Here is a 24,228-nt window from a genome sequence, read left to right on the forward strand (position 1 = left end):
AGAATCCCAATGAGCATATTTCATCTCCACACAGCAGTCCAGCCACTACAGCTCCAATGGCAAAAGGCAACCCAGAGAAAATTAGTCCTATTAGCATTGCTACTGATCACTATAGAAAAATCTTCAACAGCTAGTCCTTTATCCAGAGCTAGTAGGAAGTCTTGGAGTGGCAACAGAGTATTTCATTCAATAAATAATTTGGAATACCACCATTTTATTCCTGGCCCTACTTCATACATCATACCTTTGAAATGGTCATCATAATTTTTCCCACCAGAAAGATTATGTAAGAAAACTAGGAAAGTTGGACTAAGGTCTTTCTTTTGCACTGAGACATGCAGTTATGTTGCAAGAATACTTCATAACTAGGGCTACAGTCTGAAAACGAGACTCCCACTGATATTATGGATCTTTTTGGGAACCAACAGAATAAGTGCAGCTGGGAAAAGGAAAAATATCTTAGACTAAATACCTTGCTAGATAAACTACTGTTAACATCAATGGCTTGCAGTAACTAATGCAAAAAAAAAAAAAAAACACACTCTGGACCATCTTGTACCTAGGTTAAGAACAGGTCAAGTGACAGATCTCCAGATGATGCAAATCTGTTAAAAGACCTATCAGCTGAATTTCCATTCATCTGGGAGGATCATTTGTCTCAGTCAACTGGCTGTCTTGTTGAGATTGTGCAAGGTGGAGATTTGAATAGATAAGAGATGGTGGTGATGGCCAGCTTAACATCATTTAAGTTCTTGATTTCTGTCTTTGCTTGTTCAGACAAGAAGTCTAAGCACAATGCCCACCTTCCACTTAGTTTCTACATTAGTCCTACTAGGACAGGATGCTATTTATTAAATACAGGGCAGGTGTTTGGTTTAACCTAAGTTACTAGGCCTTCACAGGATACATCCTGACCTAAGCCTTACACTACTTATGACAGGCAGTGCATTGTCACTACCTCTGATCCTAGTCATCTTTTCCTATGTTTCTATTACTATCCCAGCTGGTTACTGAACTGGATCCAGAAGATGGTAAGAAATTGGGAGAGCACTAAACATAGTGTTTTTCTTCACTTAATAGTGAAGAATCAAATTGGTCAAGGTTCTTATGACCTTGAAGCAACTGCGATAACCTTGACCAAAGTTATCCAAACAAAATCCATGAACATATGCATATTCTTCTCACAACTACCAGGACTACACTGCAAACCCTGGGAGCAAACATCAGAATAAATGGAAATTCCTATTATTAGAAGTATTCCAGTCTTGGAACCAACCAAAAAAATCTGGTATTTTGCTGCATATTACACATCTTCAAAATATTCTGGTGCCAAGTTATTTCCCCATATCCTCTAAACTGAAGCAATCGTGGCCCTTAATTTTTTTAAGTTCTTGCAAGCAAAGAATACTGTGAGTCAGCTCAAGCTGAGGATCAGTAACACCTCCCGGAAAGGTTTTGGGAGCATTATACTTTGTGGATCTACCACTGCTACTACCAAACTAAAATAAAGTATTATTAACATGCAAATACTAAAAATCATTGTGTGCTCTCCCCCCATCCCAGTCATGAAAATCCACAGTTTAAGCACTACTTGGGATGCTGAAGAGACTGGACCCAAAACTCTGTTAAAGTATCCAAATATATACATGCCTTTGGCACCTGATTACCTTATCTGAGAAATGGATGCCTTGTGTTCTGTTTTTAACACTTAGTAATCACAGTCTGTGGTTAGAGCTCAAGAAGCATGCCACATCTTTTTTTGGGAAAGAGGAGCAAGGATTTTGTTTTGGTACTTTTAGGGTCTTTTGCTCTCTCAAACACCCAGAAACATAACATACTCATGTATGTGGAAAAGGCATCCTCAAGACATATGCCACCTCTGGAGAACAAGGCATAGTACTTTCTTAGATCACAAACAAAAATAAATTTGGTGATTTCAGTTCTGTCTTTAGTGAACATTTACACATAGAATCACCACATATTTTGCACATTGGCAGTCTAATTAAAAAGAACACAGGACAGGAATAGCAAGGGAATTTCAGGTCAGGACTGAGATGTACTGGTTAAGCTTTGTGGGGAACTTGCCCAGCACATGCCTGAACTCTGCCCGAACTATTAGCCTATCTTCAAGAGCACCAATTCAAATGTTACATCACTCCACCTAAACCAAACGTCTTGTCATAGTCTTATCCACAGACCTACTGCCATTAATAAAGAGGTTCTCTACAAATGTTAACAAAAATGAATTAGATGTATTTTTATATGCTCAAAATTCCAAGTAGTAAAAGGAGGAGACACTGAGCACAAATTAAACCACACCCCCTTTCATATTTAATATTCCCTTCCTTAGTCTCCCTCCTGAAGTCACTCCAGTTGGCCCTCAGTAATTCCTGTTCAACCAGTTTAATAGTCTCCTCATATCCAAAAACGTCAACAGCAAGGTAATTCCCATTCCATATCTTCACATCAAAGCAATAGCTAACACAGGGCTGCCTTTCAGACAACCAGCTTGTTTACAGTTTTCTTTCCATTGGCAAAAGATTACACCATAGTTAACACTTTCAAGTAGATTTGGTATCTAGTGCTCTGTTCTGAAGCCAAGAGATGTTAGATATACAGATAGCTGGGAAAAAAAGTCTGTTCATAAATTGATATATCTGCCTGGGTGATAAGAGTAACATTCTGTATTGGTAAAACTAATGAACATGTGTACACGAAGCAGTTTAAATAAAGATAATCAGTATGGGCCTGTAAGTTAAATACAAAGTTTAAATTATTTTAAAAATTGTCATCTATTATTTACTTTAAGTATTTTATTATTATTTCCAGGCGCACTCACAATGAGTTTAACACTTAAAGTAAAAAAGATGACCTCTAACCCGAGGAGATCAAAGAGCAATAGAAACAAAAAGGGTTAAAATGAAAAGAAATCCCATTATTTCAAATGTTTCATTAGACAATGTATTTCAATGTAAGCAAAAACAGAGACACACATGCCAGATACAATGTATAATATAAAACTGACAGACTTCCTGTAGGTCATAAGATAGGAATGGGAAAGTACTTAAGACAAACCTGACATTTTACAGACTGTGTACTTCCATAAACCAAGTCAGCAGTTGGCATGCAACTATGTAATATCGTTGGTAGTATGAATGAACTTACAAATTATCTATGCCTCACTAATTCTGACACACAGGTACAGACTAGGGGGGAAAAATCAAATATCAAATGACCCCTAACTTAAAATGCATATTCATCCTATTCCTGTAACAGTTGTGACACCCGCCCATTTATTTGAGTTGTGTAATTCAATAACCCCTACTTTTCTCAGCATGTAGAAAAGATCAGATAAACAGAGTAACAGATTTACATTCACAGCCATCTTTACATTTAGGTTTACTTTACTCACCGAGAGAAAAAGTGGTTTCTATTCTCCCGGTTTGTCTTTATTTTAAGATGCATGTTTGAGCTACATATGCTATTTATAATACTGCAAATACACCAATGGAAGCACTTCAAATTCAGGGTTGAATTGGTCCAGTGGCATTTAAGCAACATGTTGCATGGGAAATCTTCAATTTAAGGAACAGAAAGTCCCAGGCTTCTGGCCAATGAAGGTCGGGAATGGCATGTTATGTTAGAACTACAGCTACAGAATCGTAGACAGGACTCAAAGACTGCCACATTTGCTATTTCAGAATGTACGAACAACACACACAGGAGCAAGTCTCTCCTCAGTTAATCTAGTTTCTTAAGATGTTCCCTTGCATTTAGTATCATCAAACATGGATGAGGGTTTTTTCAGTTTGACATCTCCACTGTTCCACTTTCAAACACTATTCCCTGCACCAGGTGCAGTTCAGCCAGCAAGGAAAGGAAAAATTCTGTATTCCTTTTTCCAAGATTAAAAAAAATCAGAATAGATCACTTTCAGATTACTTCATATAATCTTTTGAAACTCTAGCTATTCAACTCTGGTAACTAAGTAAAAATGTAATTCGAAGAAAATGTTATAGAAGTCTGTTATAAATTAAGCGGAATTGCACGTGCTTAAACTGAAGCTGAATTTGGCTCAAAACCAATTAACCTCAGCTCCTCACCCCACAAACAAAAAATGGCAAAAATAATTGGATCTAATGCAAACCTTTCTCCTTATAATGCAATCTTAACCAGTTTACTCCATTTTAGTAATGAAACTGATTAATGGTTGCGTTCAAGTTAAAGCTCCAAGTTATAAGAGCTTTCATAACAAAGTATACAGCTTTATAGCTAAGTCTTGCACTTAATTGGAGATTTTTAAAAAGTGATAGCAATTTTTGAAATGATATGAAAGCAGTTACCTTGCAGTTACTTCCATTTATTCTCTAGTTGGGCCATGCTGTTTTGGGACATATATATTTTCTACTGTACTATATAAACTGTCATTTTTAGGGTTAAGATTTCAGTAAGAAAGTTTGACAAAAATTTGACAGTATGCAGTGTCTCGAATCATGAGATTTAATAAGCTTCATTGACAACACTATTTATATAGATGCTAAGTCTTGGGGGAATTCATTAAGACAAAATGATTCTGAAATTCTTTCTCAGGACAGTCAACGTAAGCAGTTGTTGACCCTTAAAGTGGACACACAGATCATCTGAGAACACAACCATTATGCTCATATTTCCTTCATACAACACAGCAATGCACCCGAGCTCAACCAAACTCAAACTCAATTCTTTTGAGCACAACTAGCTCTTCCACATGGTAGCAGAGATGTCTACTTCACCCCTTTGCTGGCTGCTTGCGTTCAGGGCCGGCTCTAGGTTTTTTGCCACCCCAAGCAAAACATTTTTTGGCCGCCCTCCCCACTTTTGGGGGGGGAAGCGGGGCTTTTACACGTTTGCACTTTGCAATATTTTGAGGAGGGGGGCTGACTGTTTAAAATTTAAAAAAATGAAAACAGAGAATTTGTAGTTAGTGAAATAAAACAATTTCCTACTAGTGTACTCATTTTAACAAAATCACAATTACAAACAATTTGGGTTCAACTATACACTGTAATGAAAAACGTTAGTGTCTTCCAATGCGCCCAGTTTCTCATAAATTAAAAAAAATTATATGAACTGAATTTTTCTGGTTTTTATACTTGCATAGTCTTTTAATAATTCAGTGAAATCTATATTTTTTGCAATGGTACTTTAAATTGAAATTAATGCGAGTCCCGAAACGATTTTGAGACATGGTGGACCTCAAATAATTTTTTAGTAATTTCAGTTTTGAGAAACTGCGCTCACCAGAAGCCACTGATACTGGTAATGTTAAAAGAATCCGTAATGCTATAGCTTTAACGTTTGGAGTGAGTTGGGGCTGTACATCCTGCCCGTGGGCCCCCAGCCCGATCTCAGACCCGGCCCCACCACCACAGAGGGGACAGTAACCGACAGAGCGGCTGGGGGGCGGGTCAGCTGCGGGGAGGGGGGTGGACCAGGGGTGCCCACCCAGCTCTACACCGCCCAGGGCGGTGGTGCCCTTACTGGCCACAGGTCCTGCCCCGATCCCGGGCTCTGCTCGGCTCCGGCTCCTCCGCCACTTGTGACACATGTGGCAGAGGTGGACGGGGGGAGGAGCCACATCGTCCCGCTCCAGGTATAGGATTTAAATACTATAATTTAGTTACCAACTCCATGAATACAAATAACCCTTCTTAATGAAGAAAAATATCATCTAACTGATTCAGAATCATATCTTAAAATTTCTTACTTTGATATATATTGCTTTTATTTCAATCATGACACAAAGAAAAGTCCGCATGAGTTTTAGAGTGCAGCATAACAAAACAAACGTTCTTATTTATTTGGAAAGCATACCTATGCACAAAATTATGTTTATGCATTATGGCAAGTCCAGCAGCAATCTCACACGCCATTCTCTGTAGCAGCATTATTTGTGAATCTCCATTAATATGCTCCTGCTCATTGCAGAGATAGGTTTTTAGGTCACCCTGTAAAAAAAATAGATGGAAATTCTTATCAACTGTCTAGTACACTGCTTGCACCCAGATACTTAATGAAGAAGCAACAAGACATATTACTTGGTCCTCATCAGTGAACAAGGTTATTATTTGTATTTAAACATAAGTTTGTTCTTAATAAAGAGTCTCCTCATCAAGTTTCAAGTCTCTACAGGTATTCTTACAGAAGGCATCTAAGGCATATGGTACTTTTCTTTTAAGGGTATTTCATTTCAAGTCATTCAGTAGTTAACACTCTAGATCACTTTTTCATATGTATACAATGAACAGCAATAATACTTAAAATGAAAAATATGGCTTGATGGCCTTGTGCTACCACAAAGAGATTGGTGTGAAGCCATCTAAAGACAATATTCTGCAAACCAGCAGAGCTGACCTTGGAAATGGGGAAAGACAAGCGGTCCCCAATTGGCCAGTTCTTTCAATGTCAATTGCATGCCTTATTTGCCACATTCCTAGTGAGAACTCAGGCATCACAGGAGGGCAGCATGTGGATGGAACTTAAGTGATATGGTGAATAAATGATACACAGGTGAATGTGTCCATTGGAGGGCTCCATCTGGTTTGATTTATGAGTTTGGATCAAATGTAACAAAGGAAATCATAAAAATGGTAGAGTCCTTGCCATAAACTCTGCTAGAAATAGAGTCATTTTGCAATTGAGAAAAGAGTTTACAATAATTAATGTGTGTTCCTAAACATTCAAACAAAATTAACCAGTTTATCAAAAGTGTCCAGAAGCAAGAATACAGTAATTGTATCCAGTAATAAAGGTGAAAGTCTAAATCTCTCCAAAATGCCACTATAGCTCTTACGTTTGTATTTAGAGAGTTATCAGCACCAGGCTTTGCAGTGCTATAGAGTCTTTGGTATACCACAATAAGATTCAATTCAACAAACAGGTAAAAAGCACAGAGTAATTCATTTCAGGTGGGGCTGGCAGCACCACCTACTAAGCCTGCCTAATTCTTCCCATTACAAGATCCCGTTGCAGTTATTTATAACTTTGCCAGACTAACCACTTGAGCTGAAATTTTAGATGCCCAGGTGTCTGCCTCACGCTGAAGTTTTCCAAATAATTTCAGCCAAAATGGTTCATGTGTTTCCAAGAAGGAGGCTAAGGTAGAAGTATGTTTGTCCATCTTAAATTCTGGGGACCTTTTTTAAAAACAGCTCTGTACCATATGCTTTGGAGCAGTGACTTGAAATTTGGCAGTAGCTTGTGTGTCAGGTATGTGACTACCACCCATGTGAAAAAGTGCCTAAAAATTTGGTCAAGATACAAGCCTTTGAAAAATTGCAATTCACATGTGATAAGTAGAGACTTCTTTGATTTTAGCAGCTAAAATCTCCAAAGCACTTCAAAAAACCAAACTAACAAATTCCGAGGACTGTTAGGTAGGGTTCCATGGGAACAAAATCTGAGGGAAAAAGGAGTTCAGGAGAGCCGGCAGATTCTCAAAGTGACAATATATAAGGCACAACAGCAAACTATAGAAAACATGATCTATGAGGAAAGGTTAAAAAACTGAGTAGGTTTTATCTTGGAAAAAAAGAGGACTGCAGGGAGAACCAGATAATAGTCATCAGATGTGTTAAGGACTGTGATCCGGATTAAGGATTGTTAAGGATTGTTCTCTATGTTCACTCAAGGTAGGACAAGAAGTAAATGGCTTAAATTGCAGCAAGGGAGATTTAGGGAAGATATTAGGAAAAAATTTTTAACTATATGCAAAGTTAAGTATTGTCATAGGTTACCAAGAATTTAAAAAGAGATTAGACAAACTCCTGCCACAGACGGTCTTAAGTATACTCAGTCTTGCCTTAACATGGAGGTGTGTGGACTAGATGACCTCTCCAGGTCCCTTCCAGCCCTATACTTCTATAAGATTCCATTTACGCTGAGCATACTGGAGCCTCTCTCAGCTTCTAGCATTGACCAGACTGCACATGCACTATTACATAATGACTGAGCATGCTACAGGAGCAAACTAGAGCTCTGCTGGGGACTAATTTTTAAGCCCAGCCCAGACCCAAGCCCACATGACTCAATTCTTCCCCATGAACCTAAGTCAGCGCTACTGTCACCTCCTGCCCATGCGGTTGTCCCAGTGGCAGCTGCATGCCCTGTTCCTCCCATCCACCATCCCCTGCTGCGCTGCGTGTACTGCAGAGAAAGAGGTGCTGAGACTCCTCGGCACACTCACTCTGCAGTGCACACAACATAGCAAGATGTCAGCAGCCAGCAGGACATGCAGCCACCATCACACCGACCAGATTGGGTCCAGTTGTTTTCTCACCTGACCCAACCTGGACCCAACACTTGCAATCCAATTTGGGTTGGGTTGCAGGACTCTAGAACCAAGCAGGGGTCTTTCCCTATAACGGCCACTCTGGGATGGGCACTGCTTCTCTTTTGCTCTCAATGACTCTCCCCGGCTGGACCCCAGTCAGCAAGGAGGACAAACCAGCCTGATTTCAATACAGAGAGAACAAAAAAATAGACCAGGGAGTATACTGAGACAAGGAGCCTCCTAAGACAGACTAGGAGCTGCAGAGGAAGGGAGATGGGATGGGACATGGAAGGGTGGGCAAGGAGCCTGCTGGGAAGGGGGAATGCAGACTGGATGAAGAGCTGGTGTAAAAGGGAAACTGTCCTTCATAGCAGTATATAATACTAACCCAACCACAGTTCTATAATCCACTGAGCCAATATCACCTACATTTTAAGGTGACCATTTGAAGTTTCATTTCTAGCACAAAAATACATTTGTCTTGTTTATAAAGATATGAAGTTGCAACTTCAACACTAAGCTGCACTACAATTGTTATTAAATCCAAATACTTATCTGGTATTTATCATTTTAGGACTAATCACAAACGTATCTTCCAGGAAAAGACACAGTAAACAAAACTAAGCCCTTCTCAGCTGCTGATCTTTAAAGACTGTGCCTGATCAAGTTTCATCTTTCAAAACACTGGTACTTGCAGTCCTCTAAACTTCATATATATCAACCTGGTTTGTTTCCAAAAAATGAAAGTCAGTGCAAATGATCTCTATAAACTCTTGATTAGAGATTTATGCAAAGCAAAGCAAAGGTCTCAGCATCAGCTAACATTGTCAACAGGCAAGTGATAATACAAAGGTACATAAAAAACAATACCAAGCCAAACAATACCTTATCAACTCAAAACATTTTAGTGATTCATACGGGTTTGGGCAAACACTAATGACTTGGTATTAAAAGGTTTCAGAGTAGCAGCCGTGTTAGTCTGTATTCAAAAAAGAAAAGGAGTACTTGTGGCACCTTAGAGACTAACCAATTTATTTGAGCATAAGCTTTCGTGAGCTACAGCTCGCTTCATTGGGCATCCATCAACAGTTAATTTCCAGGGAAGTGGTATTCATACACTGACAGAAAAAACCCCTTCTGTCAGTGTAGACTGCATCTACAATATGGGGCTATGCCAACAAAGATATGCTGACATAACTATGTTACGATAGTCTTTTATAGGCATATCCTAGAACAATGCTGGGTGTGCACACTGCTCCAGTCCTGCAGAAGGTAAGATACTCCTACATAATGACTCATTTGGAACACAGCCAGGAATGCAGCATAGACTTATATTCATACTTCTGCTGAAAGGTCACTAGAATTAGTTTACTCAAAGATCTTAACTGGTTATATGTTATATGAATGCACAAGTTAAGGAAAGTAGCACATAAAATCGTAGGACCTCAAGAGGTCATCTAGTCTAGTCCGCAGCACTCATGGCAGGGCTAAGTATTATCTAGACTATCCCTAACACGTGTTTGACTAACCTGCTCTTAAAAAATCTCCCAAAGATGGAGATTCCACAACCTCCCTTGGCAATTTGTTCCATGCTTAACCCACCCTGAGAGTTAGAAAGTTTTTCCTAATGTCCAACCTAAACCACCTTCCTTGCTGCAGTTTAAGCCCATTGCTTCTTGTCCTATCTTCAGAGGTTAACGAGAACAATTTTTCTCCCTCCTCCTTGTAACAACCTTTTATGTACTTGAAAACTGTTATGTCCCCTCTCAGTCTTCTCTTCCCCAGACTAAACAAACTCAAATTTTTTCAATCATCTCTCATAGGTCAGGTTTTCTAGACCTTTAATCATTTTTGTTGCTCTTCTCTGAACTTCCTCCAATTTGTCCACATCTTGCCTGAAATGCTGCGCCCAGAACTGAACACAATACTCCAGTACAGGCCTAACCAGCACAGAGTACAGCAGAAGAATTACTTCTCGTGTCTTGCTTACAATACTCTGGCTAATACATCCCAGAATGTTTGTTTTTTTTGCAACAGTGTTATACTGTTCACTCATATTTAGCTTGTGATCCACTATGACCCCCAGATCCCTTTGTACAGTACTCCTTCCTAGGCATTCATGCATGGTCTCATGAACATACAGGTTATGAAAGAGATTACTAACATGTTATTTTCATCTAATACTGCATGACAAATGATGTGGCAATGGAGAACTTACTAAATAAGTAAAAAAATAAGCAGCTGCCATCCCTGTTTAAAACACATTACTTTAAATAATCTGGACATCAAAATTATGTCTACAGTACAAGTTGCTATTCTATCCACATTTGCTTTTACAATAAGTTTAGTATAAATCCTTTGTTTTAAATCAGTATAACTACTTACAGTTAAAGCAATCTGTAGCTTTTCTATTATGGGTACATTGGGTCCTTCATTATAATCTCTTCTTCTGCCCTGTTTTCAATTGCTAATTTCATAAAGTTTGAAATATTTGGTATTTTCATCATGCTATAGAATTAGTCTTTTAGAACAGTTAAATGTATGATTAGACAATTGTTTTAATTTGATATAAAGAAAAGGAGTACTTGTGGCACCTTAGAGACTAACAAATTTGAGCATAAGCTTTCGTGAGCTACAGCATCCGATGAAGTAAGCTGTAGCTCACGAAAACTTATGCTCAAATAAATTTGTTAGTGTCTAAAGTGCCACAAGTACGCCTTTTCTTTTTGTGAATACAGACTAAACACGGCTGCTACTCTGAAACCTTAATTTGATATGTGGATTATATCCCAAAGATAGGATGCATATGTCAATATATACACTGTTTACCTTGCCAGTGAACACATACACACAAACTAAAATTTAGTTCACTAAGAAAACAGCATCCTCACTTATACAATTCAGTTTCAAATTACATGTTAAAAAAGCATTGAACAGAACTGCCTAGCTAGCTCTAGATGGCAGCAAGCTGCAAGAATAACAGTCAATATGTTCTTTGTGAAACTATCATTCAGAATGACAGCAACTGTTCATTTACGGTTTGCTCCAGTTGGATTCAAGTCCTATATTGTCTCTCAAGTGCACTGAATAGGAGTTTGATACCCATTTTTAAAATTTAGGGAGAAAAATGGACTATGGGGCTCTCATTTAGTAAATAATTTAGCTATATATGTTTTACATAAAACAATGTTTTATAGATGAGCTATTTTAAGTCAGTTTAAAATGCATTTTAGTTTGTCACTGTACACAGTAATTAAGGGCTTATCAAAAGGGAGAGTCAGTGCACAGCAAGCTAGGGGGTAATCTACAGTACATTAGTGTGCCACATACTAACCATCCATGTGGACTCTACTGCCATGCTCTAGAAGTTCCTTAGTGTGCTTTGATCGCAGATCAGTAAGCACTAGTGAACTTTTAATGTGCAGTAGCAGGGTCCACACAGACAGTTCGGGCACCACATGCTAGTGCACTGTAAATTTACAGCCATGTACTGACTCTCCATCTAGACAAGCACTCTGGCAATCTACCTTCCAAGCAGCAATATAAAAAGTATCAGTAAAGGAGGACACAAAAACAACTTGTATGTGGCTGTATAATGACTTTCCTGGGATTCATTTGGGATGACACGCATTACGTAATCATGGCTTTAGCACTCTAAGTAATGTAGCCATCCCAAACATACTTATAAAGCCTTTATGCCACTACAGCATTGTGCATTTACTAATAAAAAGTTCTGAAAATTCAGGTTGTCCCTGGTCAGCTTAGATCTCACTGTGAATCATGTTAATTTATTTCAATGAATGCTGCCATTTTGCTGCTACTTCTCAACAGGTAGTGTACTCAGCTGACAGTTTGTGACAAAACGAAGAGGTGCTCAGCATTTGACTGCATCAAAAGGCATGGGGGAAAGATGATTTTCACAGTCCTAAGGAAAGTTAAGTTTATTAAATTGTGGAAAAACACAAGCATTAGAATTTAATCACGATTGAGAGTCCTGAATCTCATACACTGAAAGATTAAGATATCTGTAAAAACAAATAACCTAGCTTCTGAAGTTTTAAAAATGACTGTCAGTGGAAGGCTGCTCTTTTTGTGACTCCAACTATTTGAGACTTCACCGGCAACACAATGTTCTAAGCACATGCAGAGCACTTCAAATAACTGTAGACTGCTGCTGACCTCATTTGCTCATGAAACTGGTAGGCTCCGAGAGAGTGAGTTTCTGCAGAAGTAGATTTTGACAGGTAAGCCAACCTCACAATACAAATTGTAACTCCACTTATTCTAAAGTTTTCTCTGCTCATAATTTAGGTCATTCTATCAAAGGATTTGCTGTGCTAACAAAAAGTTGGCTGCATCTGGCTGGTAATATATTAAGGTAAATAAGCTGGCTACTATACTAACTTGGCACCATCTTAAGACAGTAACCATTTTACCATTAAGTAATTATAGATCAGAAGACTGCACCCAAAATATCATGTAAACTATTACAGGATCATTTAAGATGAAGTAACGTATATTAAGCACATACTTCTTCTACAGTAACTATTTTAAAGAAGTTGGCTATAATTCTTTATGTTACAAAGTGAAAATTAGGATTTAATCTCTTTACCCAGCCACCCATTTAAATTTACATGTTTTCAGAGTGTTCATTTGCTTCCTTTTCAGTTTTGTAAAATGAGTAAGGTAAAATAAATTTAATAGCTCTATCACAAAGACACGTTACTGCCAGAAGTGCCATGAACAATGGATTAATTCTCACCCTCAGAAAGTATAGTCACTTCAGGTAATTTCTGAAAGCATAACAGTTCCTGCATCAAACATGATTTGCATCTTATTGCTAGAAATCAGTTTCCTCTTCATGCAGATGTTAACACAGGAAATTTATTTTCTATTGACTAGAATTTCACACATTTTCACAAATACTAGTAACAAAGTGAAGGATTTTACTGTGGATGATATTGCTATAGTATATATAATATATTGCCTCCCACTAGACCCACATGAAGCCACTCAAGGCACCAATGACTCTAGCCACCAACCTTGCCAGGACCACAATGGGAACTGAGGAAACTTGAATGGCAGAGTATGCAAGGTTCAAGTCATTGCAAATACCCATGTACACCTAGCAGCAGTCATCTGGGGACAAGGTTAGTGCAGGGCCTGCCACCTTTTCTGTATCTGCCTAAATTGCCCAGAAATTCCACCAGCAGTTTCTACTGCAGCCACAGCAGTAGAAGCAGCTTCTAGAATAGCAGACTCTGGATATCAGAACTGATATCTATACTTGAGTTTTCTTTGGACTGCTACAATCACAGAACTCCAATCCCTGAGGCCCTTCCTCACCCATCCCATATTCCCCTCTCCATTCTCACCACTCCACCACCCTCACTCCAAATCTTACTGCCTTTTAATCCTCACTCTCTAGCCTCTTCCCCCACCTCACCATCTAAACAGGCATGAGACTGAGAAATTAGTTTAATAGTACTGCACATATGTTCTTGAAGTAGTAAATCTTGTTTTTCATTATCCTTACCTCTTCCCTTATGATGTCTGATTAACTGTAAGATCTCTGGTGTAGGGACCACATCTTATTTGCCTGTCTGGCATCTAGCACATAAGTATTCTCAGTGAATTAAAAGAAGAAGAAAATCACAATACATAGAACCCTAACCTAGAGGTCAGAACTCCGCCAGGTAGTCTAGATATTCAGTCTGAGAAACTCAAATTATACAGGCAAGCCTTGTTTAATTTTAATTTACTATATATTTTAATTATACATTTATTACTCTATCTTCTAGATACAATTTTTAGTTTGCTTGGAACAGAAACCAGCACGTGTTTATTTTCCATGTCAATGAGATAATTTAACTGCATTCAGGTTTATGAAAGCCACTTTTTTGGCTGTCAAGCTTACTGGCTGCAATTAAGCTGAAAGTTTATTTTATCCCCTATAAGTAAAATCCTTCTCTGGATTACCTTCTACCGGACCATGATAAATTCTGGCATTAACTGTTAAGTCTCAAACCAAACGAGAGTATAAAAGAATATTTCTGTACTAAGTGAAGCAGGGCAACTTGTACATTTTAAGATTGAGTAATTTTTAAAGTCAAGTTAAATAATTTAACTACTCAGAAATATGGCAGTAAGCGCTGATTATGTGTTTATTTGTGTTAACATAAGCAATGTAAAACGCAACTTTCTTCTAAACTCAAATCATTTTTCTATAAAGAGAAAAGATGACTGATATTCTATCAGGGATTCATGTGCCTCAATTTATTTAAATCCAGCTAATACACTCTGAGCAAAAAAGCCAATGATTAAAACAGTGTAGTCATCTTTGGAAGTTAACTAGCATTTCCTCTGAGAAAAGTCATAGGTTCACTCTGCTATTCTGTTTGAAATTGCTTGCATCAATTAATGTGAATACAATCATACTTGTGCACTGAGCTTTTAGGGAAAGAATTTTATACTGGTAAAACTGATTAACAATGAAAATTTTACAAGCAAAGCCTAATCACTACTTTATTGCTTCTGGGAGATTTACTTTTGATGTAAATTATATATGCACACTTGAGTCTATTTCTGCCTTCATACATTTTGCAATGAAATTTAGGAATTCTTTGAAACCACAATCCTTTAAACCCCTATGTTTGCCCTGTCCACCTGTCTGCAAGGCTTACCATTCCCTGGAAGCTGGGGGAAAAAATCCAACTCTCTTAGACTCTTCTACAGAGTCTCTCTGTATCAACCTGTCCCCCTAACAGCTGTTGACAACGGACTCCCCTCTACCACCACCACCTTCCCATTTCCTCAGAAGGGTTTTTTAAACTGTTTACTGTTCTTTGGTCTCTTCATTCAGAATACTGATAGAACAGCTGTGTCACTTTGGCCAGGGGCCTAGAAATACAGCATAGTTCTGTAATTGGCCCCGACCCCGGAAGTGTTTTGTCCAAGGTTGCTTAAACAGGGAGCTACTGTGTTGCCTTCCTGTTTGTTCTTCCCCAGTCACTTAAGCTAGATCAATGAATTCACACAGGAAAGTCTTAGAACCCAGTATACAACAACTTGACTTCACTGACAAGGTCACAGAGTGTTCATAAAATTGTTACATCTCAGTATTCTTAGATTATTACATAGCAGCTCCTTGTCCATTACACAGTTGTTTTCAGTTGCTTGCAACTTTGCCAAATTAGTCATTTGGGCACAGAAAATTTCAACCCGTATCTACCTCAGGCTGAATTTTTCTGGGAAATTTATGGTAAAATGGTTCATACGTTTCCAAAAATAAATTTAGGGGAAAATAAGTTGCTTTGCCCATATTAAAAAAAATTGAGTAAAAAAAGCATCTGAGAAGCTCTAACTTTCCATATTTTGGAACAGGGAACTGAAGTTTCGCAAGGAGGTCATACCGGCATTAGGAACGTGCCAATAAAAAATATGCTTACCTTTGGGCAGTTTATAAGCCTCTGAAATCTCCGTTTGCACATGCTCAGCATAGGCTAGCTAGAGTTATGCAGCTAGAGTCTCCAAAGATTCTGTTTTTCACTGAGTATGCTCCATTTCCTAACAGCAGCTACAATCCAACCAGACTGTGCACACACCACACCCACAGAGACCGAACATGTTCTAACCCAGGGTTACCGGGACTAAGCAGAACCTTCTCTGCAACTGCTCTTCCCACTGCCAATGGCTACTGTAGCAGCAAAAACTGGAACTGAGACCAGGGAAGACTGTCTTTCCTATGCTCTCAATGCTCCACCTGCTGCCACCCTCACAGCATGGAGAAAGAGGAAGCTGCCTGATTTGAACGTAGAGGGGCAAGGGGGAAGAGAGAATGTTGGGGGCAGGAAGGATAGGATCAGAGGGGAAAGCCGACTGTGCAGGAACAAGAGGGGCAGAAACCAGAAAAAATAGGAGTAGAAATGGACAGGGAGAGATTGAGGGGCAGGGACAGAAGAGTCTGTTAACCATAAGAGAACCCTTCCCTACAGAACCTGAAATTAGCCTATTATTCCCGAGTCTCAACATTCTTTTGCTAACAAACTGCTGTGAAACCGACTGGGGAATCTCATCACCATGTCCTTCTAGTGGCAAATCCACAAGAAAGATAACAGCCTTCTATTCTATCAGTTAGAAGCCTAAGAACTGTGTTGTGGATCTGAAGATCCCAAACCCTGACGAAAATCCATATGAAGTGTTAACAGATTTCCACCTTATTGAATTAATTTTTTTTAAATTTTAAAGTTCTTAATTTAAGAAGTTACATTAATAAATGACATTAAAAGAATGTTAACACTAAACTCAAATTCTCAAAAGTTAGGAAATGTATGTATTAAGGTTACCTGTGCAACCTTTATTTGGTTCCCTTGGGCTTATGCATTATGATACCAGTCTTCAGTTAGATGATCCTGTACTTCGCCCTTTCCTTCCCTACCTCCACCCCCACAGGACCTCTGCCTCATTCATGCATAGAATTAGCAGGGGGTTGTTTTTTTTTCAAAATGCGATATACTAACAATTCTGTTGTCCAGGAAGAACAAAGTGGCAAAACTTACTTTCTGTATAATAATTTTCTTCTTTGGAAAGTCCCACAACAAACTAGAAGTCAAATCCTGACCTTAGAGAGCTAAGTATAAACAAATATTGCTTTTGTGGTCAGTAACTGAAAAAAGTAAATAAATGTTATTTACCTTTTAAAATACCTTCATTTGACTCTTCATTTCTGAAATATTCCTCGAACAGGTGGTTTCAATAATTAGGTTCACAAAAACCTCTTAAAACATACTCTAAAGAAAACAATATTTTCTAACTATTACTAAATTTACGATTTTCACTATTAAGTTTACTTACTAAGTCACACAACTCAAACACCAGAAGATATGGGATGGCTTCCACACACTGCCCAATACACTGCAGTATATTTGGATGCTGAAGAATGCTATAATAAAATACAAACAGATTATTTTAAGTCAGAAAGAAAGCAGTACACATTAATAGCTCTAACATGATGGAATAGTACTATCCACTATGCATCTCAGCTTCCGCTTTTGAAAGTCAGATGTAAATTCACACAGAAACAGTATAAGAGGCAGATCTTCAGACTCAATAAATCCGCTTTGATATGCTCTAGCAGTGCAAGGAAATCTTCAAGGTGCCTTAAGTAGATTGCTGAGAATTCTCCTGGAGTGGGGAACCTCAAGTGGTGTAAAGACAATGCTGCTACATCCTGTTTCCCCGCTCCCCCATGGTGGATGTGTCAGGAGCATGCAGGGCATGGCTGGGGCATACTTTGCTCCAGTACCCCCAGTGGGCCTGTACAACCATTGTAGTTTAAAGCAGCCACTTATTCAGGGACCCCTTTGCCCCCAGAACTGGCAGTGGAAATATGACAGCCACTTTTGCCCACTCCCTGAAAAGCACATGAAGATTCAGCCTTTAGTTTCCAGCCAATTCTCTTGAGTATCCTTGGACTCAAACCAGGAGACCAAACAAATGGAATTCACTTACGTGGTTCCTGTCTGTATTCCACAAGTGGGATATGTATACACATGGTGTACTCTTGTGGAATACACCATGTGCCTGAGCCAGGAATTTTTTTTGCAAGCACTGTCAGCTGGACTACACCTACATTGTAGATCCCCTTGTGCTCAGAATCAAGGGTATAAAGGTGGTACATGTCAATGCCTCTCCTGTTTCCCATTCTTACTGCAGTTCAAAATAATCTGCAGGGATGGGAGTGGGGGTAGTGGAATGCAGATAGGGATCACACATCTTGAAGAACCTCCAGTTACAGGTAAGTAACCTCAATTTCTTCTTTGAGTGACAGTCCCTATGTGGAATACACACATGGGAAATTAACAAGACAGTCAAATGGTTTGAGTGCGAGGACGCAGATTCGATAGTTGACGGTAATACTGCTGTCCTCAGAGCTGTATTTGCAGTGGATGACTGGACCAGAGCGTAATATCTCATGAAGGTATGCAAACTGCTCCAAGTAGCTCTCCTACACATCTTTAGGAGGAGTATGTCTCTCAGCAATTCAGCCAGAGTAGTTTTCCCTCTAATGGAATGAGCCCTCACCTCCTCTGGAGGGGGACTATGAGCTAGTTGTAACAAAGGGTAATACAACCTGAGATCTAGTTTGAAAGTCCCTGGGTTAATTTAGCTTGACCCTTTGATCCCTCCGTTATGTAAACAACTAGTTTAGGTGTCTAACATCCTTTGTTCTTTGCAGATAAAAGACCAAAGGCCTTTGGACATCTAGAGAATGCAGCCATCTCTCTTTGTAGTGGTGGTTTTTGGAAAAAATACTGCTAAGTGAATTACCTGATTCATATGCCACTCAGAAACTACTTTAGGAATGAATCTAGGGTGGGGTTGTAAAGAGATCTTTTCTTTATAGAAGACAGTATATGGTGAGTCTGCCATGAGTGCTCCCAGCTCTGTTCTGACTCTCAGCACATGTGCAGCATGCCCAACCATTTGACTGCATCATCATCAGCCAGTGAAGAGCCAATAGTCCACTGTCAAAGTAAGTCAGTGGGCAGTTTTCAAGGATGTGCAACAGAGTCTGAAGTTGATCACATCCGCATCATGGGTCATTAGAGAAACCCCCTTTGAAAATGCTGGCAGCACCATTGCCCTGCTCGGTTTAAAACCAGTTCAGGAACGACCACAGGTACCTTGGCAAGTCAAAAGCTGACAGGCAGATGGTTGCATCGGTGATGAGAGAGTGATTAACGACTGTGGTCGCTAACCACTCGTTACACTAAGCACATTCCACTGTCACATCCTGTGGAGGCAGAAGTGACCATAAAGGATGTCTATAAGACAGGTGAACTGGTGGGTGGTTGAAGAGGTCTGAATACAGAGGCAAGTAGCTGTTCTCACAGATCTTGACCAGGAGCATGATGGAGGCCCCCTCATGGCGAATATGGTGCGGTGCTATGTTTTAAGTATTGGCAACCACGGCAATGGAGTTGCACTTAAAGTCCCGGTAACAATACACATAGCTTAATTAAGACCTACATCGACCAGCCTCATGTGAGACAAGTGACACCAAACAGGAGCACAATACTCTGCTCAAGTAGCAGAGGGCAAGGGCTGATGTTTTAAGTACCTGGGTGCAAGCATCCCAGGTTGAGCTGGCCAGTTTCCTGAGCAAGATGTTCTGAGTGTTAACTTTGGCTGCTGTCTTTTTCAAGTGGTTACGGTACATCAATGACCTATCCAATGTCGCCGGACTGACATTATGGCTATTAGAAAGACCAACTTCATGGACAGACAGGTCGTAGAGCATATGGCTAGAGGCTCAACGGGGGTTTAGTGAGCAAATATAAAACAAAACAGAGGTCCCACTGAGGCGCAAATTTCAATAGTGGAAAGGATCTGAGAATCCCCTTCAGAAATCTAGTTGTGACAGGATGAGTGAATATGTATGGTTATCCATCAGAGGATGGAAAGCGCTGATCACTGCTAAATGCGCACTCAGAGAACTGAGCACAAGACCAAAAGACTTGAAACTAGATACTCTAAAATAGCAAGAATCTCAGCAGATTCCGTAAACAAGGTACACTAGTAAAAAGAAAAGGAGTACTTGTGGCACCCTAGAGACTAAAAAATTTATTTGAGCATAAGCTTTCGTGAGCTACAGCTCACTTCATCGGATGCATCGAATACAGACTAACACGGCTGCTACTCTGAAACCTGTCAAAAGGTACACTAGTGAGTCACAGAGGAGAAACGCTTCCATCTGCTGAATAACAGGTTCTCATAGAGTGTTTTCTGTCTTTGGTTAAGGATGGACTTCACCCTTTTAGAACATGAGCACTCTATTTCTGATGCCCATCCAAATACCTGGCTGTGGGCTTGAACCTGCCCTTATACTGTGTTAAAAGGTCCAGCAGCATGTGGGTGTTCAAGGGTGGGTGAACTGACAGCATAAGTAGATGCGTAAACCAAAACTGTCTCGGCCAGTTGGGTGCAATCAGGATGACTCAAGCTCTGTTTTGGCGGATCTTCCATGGAACTTGTGTCAATGGCATGGGAGGAAAGGTACATCCCAAGTGACCCTGTCATAATACCAGTAGGGCATCTGCCTTGGGGCCCTTGCCCAGGGCTGCTCTGGAGAAGTACTGAGGAAGCTTCCTGTTCTCCCATGAGGCAAAAAGGTTCCAGGTCAGCATTTCCTAAATGGGCAAAGACGCTGTCAAGAACCAAATTGTGAATCTCTGATTTGTGGAAAAATGTCTGCTCAGGCACTCTGCTAGGGAGTAGAGACCACAGCACTGATAGATTCGGGGAGCGCCATCACGCTCATCTCAGGAAAGCTCGTGAAACGTAGTCAGTTACTACAGGCAAAACGCACAGGGGTGTCATGCATCCATGGGACAGTTAGTTACTACTCCACCATCCCCATAAAAATTGAAATCCAAGGGAACACTACAGAGGTAGCAGCAGGTGTAGTGCCTAAACTCCCTTACCCAGTGCTCATAGGGAGGGACTTCCCAGGATTTGATGACTTACCCCCAGTAGGGGATTGGAGAGAGGGGAGGATCCTGAAGCTAGTGAGGCGTCCACAGTAGACTGTCAACTCCCAATTTTCTCCGAAATTTCCCGAGACATTTTCTCCACTCCCAGGTGGCGCAGAAAGACAAAAAGGGAAAGAAGGGCAGCTAAGCCCTTGGGAACCCAAATACTGACCCAAAGCCAGAGGGTCACTCTCATAGGTAGGTGGACCCGAGCAGCTGAAAAGGAGACCGCCCAGGAGGGAGAAGCACCTGAGCCAGACCCCCAACCCTAATGCCTCCGAACCGGCAGAAGCAACAGAGACCCATTCCCTAGAACTCAGGCAGACCAGCCCCAGGAAGGAACATTTTGGACGGGACCAAGCTGAAGATCCAAAGTACGACAATATTAGGAAGGAGGTAACAGAGACAGATGGGGTTCCCGTGGAAGGGAAAACCCAGGGACCCAGCCCCTACTTCATTATAAAAAAGGATCTCCTGTACCGGGTTGCACCAGTACAAGGACAGAAGGTAGAGCAGCTCCTAGTGCCTCACAAACACCAGAAGGCCGTATTAAGCCTTGCACATAGCCATCTTTTTAGGGGGCATTTAGTGGTAGAGAAGACCCTGGCAAGGGTTCTAGGAAGATTTTTCTGGCCCGGCGTACATGAAGAAGTGTGGAGATACTGCGCCTCGTGCCCAGAGTGTCAGCTGCACAGTCCCCATCCCCACTTGAGGGCACCTTTGGTACCCCTACCCATCACAGATGTCCCGTTTGAGCGAATAGCCATGGACCTAGTGGGACCCCTAGAGAAGACTACCCGGGGCCACCAATATAGACTTGTCGTTCTGGACTATGCTACACATTATCCAGAAGCTGTCCCCTTGCGGAACATAGCCTCTAAAGCAAAAGCCAAAGAGCTAGTGGGGATCTTTGCCCGAGTGGGGCTACCAAAGGAAATACTGATGGACCAAGACCCCATTTATGTCAAAACTAATGAGGGACCTATGTGACCTACTCCACATACATACCTTGAGGACTTCGGTCTATCATCCACAGACTGATGGGCTGGTAGAAAGGTTCAACTGAACCCTGAAGGCTATGATAAGGAAGGAGGTAAGTCAAGATGGGAGGGATTGGGACACCCTAACACCATACCTTATGTTTGCCATCCAGGAGGTACCTCAGGCCTCAACTGGGTTTTCTCCCTGAGCTGTTATATGGGTGCCACCCTCGCAGCATCTTGGATGTAGGAGCATCTTGGGAGGAGAAGCCCAATGAGGGGAAGAATGTAACTGAGCGTGTGTTACAAATGAGGGACTGGATAGCACAAGTCACTCCCATTGCGCGGGAACACCTAGAGAAGGCGCAAGAGGCCCAACGAGCTCAGTACAATTGCCAAGCCAAAGTTCGGCAGTTCCAGCCCAGAGACCGAGTAATGGTGTTGGTACCCACAACAGAGCGTAAACTTTTGGCCCAGTGACAAGAACCCTACGAAATAGTTGAACCAGTAGGGGAAGTAAATTATAAGGTGTGGTAACCGGGACATCGGAAACAAGAGCAAATATATCATGTCAACCTTCTGAAACCCTGGCATGCACAAGAGGCATGCGCAGCTGTCCAAAAAAGACCTACCCCAGGAAAACAAACCCTCCAAACAGGTAAGGGTGTCTCCCGATTTAACGCCAGACCAGAAGAATGAGGTGTCTGAAATCATCTTCCGGAACCAAGATGTGTTCTCAACAAAACCGGGTCGAACAACCAAGACATACCACCACATCGTCACAAACCCTGGGGCCAGAGTAACAATGAGGCCCTACCGGGTGCCAGCAGCCAAAAGGGAGGAAATAAAAGCAGAAGTAAAAAAAATGCTGGAGTTGGGGATCATTGAAGAATCCCACAGTCAGTGGTCCAGCCCAATCGTGTTGGTGCCCAAACCTGATGGCACCACAAGGTTTTGCAATGACTTCCAGCGACTACAAGAGGTATCCCAGTTCGATGCGTACCCCATACCTCGCATAGATGAACTAGTGGACCATCTGGGCAACGCCTGATACTTGACTACCCTAAACTTGACAAAGGGGTACTGGCAGATTCCCCTTGCCGAAGATGCAAAGGAAAAGACTGTGTTCTCTACACCAGAGGGTCTTTTGCAATATACTGTCCCCCCTTTTGGACTACATGGGGCCCCAGCTACTTTCCAGTGTCTCATGGACAAGCTATTACACCCTCATAATCATTATGCCGCTGCCTACCTAGACGATGTGGTCATTCATGCCCCAGACTGGGAAACCCACTCAGAGAAGGTGGAGACAGTCCTTGATACCTTCAGGTGAGCTGGCCTTACAGCAAACCCTGCCAAGTGCGCCATAGAATTTACTAAGGCCAAATATCTTGGCTACATTGTGGGGAAAGGTCTGGTAAAACCCCAACTGAATAAGTTAGAGGCCATCCGAAACTGGCCTTGTTCAAGTAGCAAGAAACAAGTCCAGGCATTCCGAGGTGTGATGGGGTATTACCGACAATTTATCCCCCATTTTGCCACAAGGGCAAGCCCTCTGACAGACCTAGTGAAGGCCCGTGGACCTGATCTGGTGAGATGGTCTGACGCAGCAGAACGAGCGTTCACAGACCTACAGACTGCCCTCTGCAGTAACCCCATACTGATAGCCCCAGATTTCACCAAGAAATTTATTCTGCAGATTGATGCATCAGATGTAGGGTTGGGGGCCATCCTATCACAGATGGTCAGGGAGGAGGAACACCCAACTCTCTACCTCAGTAGGAAACTCTTTCCGAGGGAACAAAAAATATGCAGTGGTGGAGAGAGAGTGCCTCACTGTAAAATGGGCCATGGAAACATTGCGTTACTACCTGCCTGGGTGCAGATTTGTCCTCGTGACTGACCATGCCCCTCTTCAATGGATGCAATGGAATAAAGAGAAGAACGCAAGGGTGACCAGGTGGTTCTTATCCCTCCAACCTTTCCAGTTCCGTGTGCAACACAGAGCAGGGAGCTGTCACGGCAATGCCGATGGCTTGTTACGTGTGCACTGTCTGGCGTCCCAAGCTGCCCAACCCCTTGGTGTTGAGCAGAGGGGAGGGATATGTGACAGAACCAGGCCAGTGGGATACAGGAGTCTGGTAGAAGGCAAATATATTGGCCACTGGATGAAGAGTTTTCTGTTCCCTGAGTAACCAGAGCAGGGGCTGCCCTAGAGCAATCCAGAACCTGCCAGAACCAATTAAGACAGGCAAGCTAATCAAGACACCTGAAGCCAATTAAGTACTTTCTAGATTCAATTACAGCAAGCAGGCTAATCAGGACACCTGGTTTAAAAAGGACCTCCCATCAGTTAGTAGGGGGTTGCGCCAGGAGCAGGGAGTGAGAAGGCATGTTGCTGGAG

General features: G+C 41.2%; 1 protein-coding gene across 2 annotated transcripts in view; it reads right to left on the bottom strand.

The window, feature by feature from the left end:
* The window catches only part of LMTK2 (lemur tyrosine kinase 2), an 89,669-nt gene that overhangs the window by 25,629 nt on the left and 39,812 nt on the right, over positions 1-24,228 (bottom strand). For both annotated transcript variants that reach the window (XM_077828079.1, XM_077828078.1), the window contains exons 6-7: positions 17,165-17,252; positions 5,854-5,987 (exon numbers count right to left, since the gene is read on the bottom strand). In XM_077828079.1, the coding sequence (XP_077684205.1) occupies positions 5,854-5,987; positions 17,165-17,252 (222 nt within the window). The remainder of the gene's footprint in view (positions 1-5,853; positions 5,988-17,164; positions 17,253-24,228) is intronic.

Source organism: Eretmochelys imbricata, chromosome 10 (genome assembly GCF_965152235.1).
Source record: "Eretmochelys imbricata isolate rEreImb1 chromosome 10, rEreImb1.hap1, whole genome shotgun sequence".
Classification (NCBI taxonomy): Eukaryota; Metazoa; Chordata; order Testudines; family Cheloniidae; genus Eretmochelys; species Eretmochelys imbricata.